Here is a 5,000-nt window from a genome sequence, read left to right as displayed (position 1 = left end):
AGAGCAGTGACAGGAAATAAACACAAACATAAGCAAAGTGTCAGTAACAAGACTGACAAAGATGAGATAGAAAATAACAACATCAAATAAATGTGTCCAAACAAGTGAGCTAGCTCGATGCTAATTCACTTTGGATTGGCTACTGGTTAGCATTGGCCATTTTACATGGCTATTTCCACAGCACACAGTCTCGTACGGTACCAGCTTTGAGGTTGAGATTGTTTATTCATCTAACTACAACAAATAATGTCCAGTTATTTTTGCTTTTCTTACACTTCAGAGTCTCATTAGCAAGTATTAGTTAGTCAACCGTGCAGTTGCATTTCCCTGATGTTAGATGGTAGAAGTGTTCAGACTGCAGGGTGTTGCCCTAGTCAGAACGTAGCATTTGCCATTTGCCACTTTTGCTCTCTTATCTTTTGTTGGGTCCCACAACGTGTTTCCACTGCAAGTCTTGTACTTATGACACACCAGCTGTTTGATGGTATCGTGCATCTTGGTGGCCCTTTTAATTGGATGTTAAAGTTAAAGTAGCAATGATAGTTACGTACACACTAGGTGTGGCCAAATTATTCTCTGCATTTGACCCATCACCCCTTGACCCCTGGGAGGTGAGGCAGCAGTGGGCAGCAGCAGTGGGCAGCAGCAGTGGGCAGCAGCAGCAGTGGTGGGCAGCAGCAGCAGTGGGCAGCAGCAGTGGGCAGCAGCAGTGGGCAGCAGCAGCAGTGGTGGGCAGCAGCAGCAGTGGGCAGCAGCAGTGGGCAGCAGCAGCAGTGGGCAGCAGCAGTGGGCAGCAGCAGTGGGCAGCAGCAGTGGGCAGCAGCAGTGGGCAGCAGCAGCAGTGGGCAGCAGCAGTGGGCAGCAGCAGTGGGCAGCAGCAGTGGGCAGCAGCAGCAGTGGGCAGCAGCAGTGGGCAGCAGCAGTGGGCAGCAGCAGTGGGCAGCAGCAGCAGTGGTGGGCAGCAGCAGTGGGCGGCAGCAGTGGGCAGCAGCAGTGGGCAGCAGCAGCAGTGGTGGGCAGCAGCAGTGGGCGGCAGCAGTGGGCAGCAGCAGTGGGCAGCAGCAGTGGGCGGCAGCAGTGGGCAGCAGCAGTGGGCAGCAGCAGCAGTGGGCAGCAGCAGTGGGCAGCAGCAGCAGTGGGCAGCAGCAGTGGGCAGCAGCAGCAGTGGGCAGCAGCAGTGGGCAGCAGCAGTGGGCAGCAGCAGCAGTGGGCAGCAGCAGTGGGCAGCAGTGGGCAGCAGCAGTGGGCAGCAGTGGGCAGCAGCAGTGGGCAGCAGCAGCAGTGGGCAGCAGCAGTGGGCAGCGGCAGCAGTGGGCAGCAGCAGTGGCCGCCCCATTTCCAACCCTTAATGCTGAGTGACTTTTTAAAGTCTTTGGTATGATTCGGCCGGGCTTTGAACTCACAACTTACAACTTAGCCATCTCAGGGCGGACACTCTAACCACTCGGCCACTGAGTAGGTGCGTGTGTTGAAATCGCCATGTAAAATTGCTAACGCTAATAGAGAATCCAATGTAAATTACTATTGACCTAGCTTAGTTTGAAAAGTGGAGCTAACTGTACATTCAAGTGCTTTCTGTAAGGCACGCTTGCTTTGTTGGCCTCGACAATGGAAACCATCTCTCTGAGTTCTTCCTGAGTGCTTGATCTGGTGCCAGACTGTCCTTTTCACCCCCAACTCTACTCCGGTTTTATCTACAAGGTCCAAATTGAACCCATTCAACCCTGGGGTGGGAGGGGTCTGGGAAAGTCCCTAAAGAAACCAGGTGAAAAAAAAATGGAAATGCACCCAAAAGGGCCCCTGGCCCTGGCAGGCTCTCCTTGGGTACATTTCAGAGCTTTTACACCACCTGAACTTTTAGGGATTATTCTGAGAAATACTTTTTCCAGTGAACTTAAACAGGCCCCAATCCCTGTGGGTACACTTCTGATCCAAAAGAAAAGTGCTCCTAAAAGTCAGAGCCCTATTTCATAAGTACCCCAACCCATCCCAGAAACTTGTCTTTGCTTCACATTGAATGAAAACAACAACTCAGTCTCAAGTGTTTTGTTGCGGTGCAGCAAGCACTCAATGAATCCACGCAGGCTGTGGTATCCATGGCGATTCATCTCTGGGCTAAATTGCCTTCCTACTTGCGGTCAGCGTCACTTGGGGCTAAAACAAATGAAAAGACCGCGGTGATTTATTAGGAGTCTTCAGTGAAGAAACACAAAGTCGATGCAGACAATCTGGACTTTGGCGTAATGCTGAGAATTCCTCAGAGTGTTTTTTTGAATTAACTTTTCTTCACCAAGGTGATTTGAACCAGCTGAGTGCAGGGAGTAGAACAGAAGAGAAGTCATGTTAGCACTTTACCTTAGGACATTTTTACGCTGGTGAGCTTTCAAGCTAGCGGAAGGAATGGATGCTGACTGTCTTGATTTGTCTAAAGTCTTTATGTCTATGCTTTACAGGTTTTGTGAGTCTCCATCCAGCGATCCAGAGATGCCATGTGGGCGTGGCCGTGGGAAAAGGATGCGGCTTGCAATGGCGGAGCGTCCCTGCGTCGAGGTCGCCCCTGCGGTAAAAGTCCGGGGTCTTCCGCAGCACCGGAGCCGGGGTGGCGGCATGGCGGCCTCACCCGTCCACAGCAAGGGTCGCCGAGGCAGCTTGAAGCTCATCAGCAACTGTCGGACTTCTCCGTCTTTCTTTACAATGGAGGGCGGTAACGCTGCTAACGGCGCCGCCGTCCTCCTGTCTGGAAAGAGAAAGATCAAGTTGCCGGCTGATCTGGACCTCAGTTTGGTTTCCTCGGACAACATTACGAATGGGAATGGGAAGAGGATTCGAGCAAAGTCCCGCAGCGCCCCCTCCACACCTCAAGGCAAGTCCGACCCCTCGTTTATGGACCCGGAGAGAGGTGGCACCTCCTCGCCACCTCCGCTACCCATTCTCATCGACTGCCCCCACCCCAACTGCACTAAACGCTACAAGCACATCAACGGGCTGCGCTACCACCAGACGCACGCTCACCTGGAAGCGGAGGAGCCGCGGAAGCCGTATCGGGACCACGTGAAGGACAGTGAGAGTGAGGAAAGATTGTCAGACTGTGAGGAATCCGTCAGTCACATGACGTATGACCTCTCGGAGGCAAACAACAGCCTGACTAAAAAAGCAGCACCCTTGTACAAGGTGACCACTGTGGGTTCACCCAAGAATAGACGGCTGCTCCTCAGTACAGACCACAGTTCTCCTTTTATCTCTAAAACCAGGAGAAGCTCACTGCTCAAAGACGGGCTGATTGACGACCTCAGCAACCTGCCCATCATCTCCAACATGACAGTCGTACTGGAGAACTGCATGGTTGCAGACAGGAGCTCCGCAATAGAGATGCCCAAGCTGGAAGCTGAAGGTCTGATTGACAAGAAGGTTCTTTGTGACAAGAACAAAACAGCTAACGGGAAAGTGGAGAAATTGTCCAAGTCTCGCACCAACCGGCAAATTGCCCCAGCACCCGCCCCCCCCAAGCTAATCGCTATACCCAATGCGTCGTATCCTGGGGTCCCTGCAGATGCTGCTACCTCCCAGCAGCCTTCAACCATTGCAGAAGTGGTTCTGAGCAGTAAGAATGTGTCCCTGAAGGCCATCAAACCAAAGCTCAGCATCGTCATGGAGCCCAGCCTTGTCAAAGACAGGCTGCTTGGCTGCAAAGAAACCAGGAAGACGGAGAAGAGGAGGCTGAAAGACAAACACGGCAGGGATGCACCCACGAGATTGCCTCATGGCGATGACAGCGGGATCAAAATAGAAGACGGCACCGCCAAAATAAGTGCAAAGGAGATCTGTGGGAGCCTCCTGAAGGAGCACCTGAGCAAGCAGGAAGTGATGAACGGCTTCAGCGAGAGTCAGGAGAGCAGGATGGCAAGCATCCGTGCTGAGGCCGACAAGGTGTACACCTTCACGGACAACGCTCCCAGTCCATCCATCGGCTGTTCATCGCGGCTGGATGCCGGCGGAAGTTGTCTGCCGACGTCCGACAGCAAGACCAACAGCCCCGCCTACTCGGACATCTCTGATGCCGGTGAGGATGGCGTGTCCTCTGAAAGTCGCTTGGATGCAATCAGATCCAAGTCTGTTTCTACTGCTGAGCTCAACGCTACCAGTAACCATAGCAACGCCAGACGGACACCCCCTGCAGGACCGGGCCCCTCCTTGAAAGAGCCCCAGTCCCCATACTACCACAGCTTTGAGCCTTACTTCCTGCCGGGTTACGTCCAGGCCGACAGGCATCACGATGCTAAAAGTAAAGAGGAGGACAATGACTCCCCCCGGGACTTTTCTGACTGTAAAACAGGTGAAGGGTCAGCTCCGTCTCAGCTCCAGCTGGCCATGAGTCAGACGCAGACCGCCTTGGCCCAATCTCTGTACTATGGACAGTACTCGCGAGGACTTTACATGGACCAGAAACTCTTACTGGCCACTAAATGCTGTGAGCAGAAGAGGGGACATGGGGGACGAGAGGGCGAGGATGTCAAACATCTGGGTGGTACCTCGTCCAGTGAAGTAAAATGTCCAGAAGGGGCAAAAGGGTGCTGTCCAAAAGCCATCCTGACTTATTTGGAGGTGAATGAGCAGGGAGAAAGGGGTCTGGCCGTGAAGGTGGTCTCAACCAAAGACTGTGATGACATCCATTCAGCGTCCACAATGTCCCAACATAACCACAACAGTCACAGTGAGCTGGACTCAAACCTTTCCTACTCCAGTGTAAGTCTGTCCCTCTGCCTCTAACCGCCGCCGCCGCTTTCATGACTGACTGTGCGCCACCTACCGTCCAAACCGCTGACCTCGTCAAGGTGTACCTCCACGCTAACTTAGCGGTGTGTTTAATGTTTGACGTGTGTGTAGAGCTAAAACGTACTTTGAAAATGTCACTGAGTACACCTTGTAGAGTTTTACAAGCGTGCCATCTCATCATACAATAACTTCATGTGGGACCAATGACCGCATTCTGTCATCCTCCA

General features: G+C 53.0%; 1 protein-coding gene across 2 annotated transcripts in view; it reads left to right on the top strand.

Annotated features, from left to right (window-relative positions):
• znf608 (zinc finger protein 608) overlaps nt 1–5,000 on the top strand; it is an 18,278-nt gene that overhangs the window by 9,870 nt on the left and 3,408 nt on the right. For both annotated transcript variants that reach the window (XR_009804501.1, XM_061888346.1), the window contains exon 4: nt 2,454–4,743. Coding sequence is in view for 1 of the 2 variants with exons in the window: in XM_061888346.1 (XP_061744330.1) it covers nt 2,454–4,743 (2,290 nt within the window). In the remaining variant the exon portion in view is untranslated. The remainder of the gene's footprint in view (nt 1–2,453; nt 4,744–5,000) is intronic.

The sequence above is a fragment of the Nerophis ophidion genome, linkage group LG01, assembly GCF_033978795.1.
Source record: "Nerophis ophidion isolate RoL-2023_Sa linkage group LG01, RoL_Noph_v1.0, whole genome shotgun sequence".
In the NCBI taxonomy this organism is placed as follows: Eukaryota; Metazoa; Chordata; class Actinopteri; order Syngnathiformes; family Syngnathidae; genus Nerophis; species Nerophis ophidion.
Note: the sequence above shows the minus strand (reverse complement) of the source record. Positions and strands in the feature narration are given on the sequence as shown.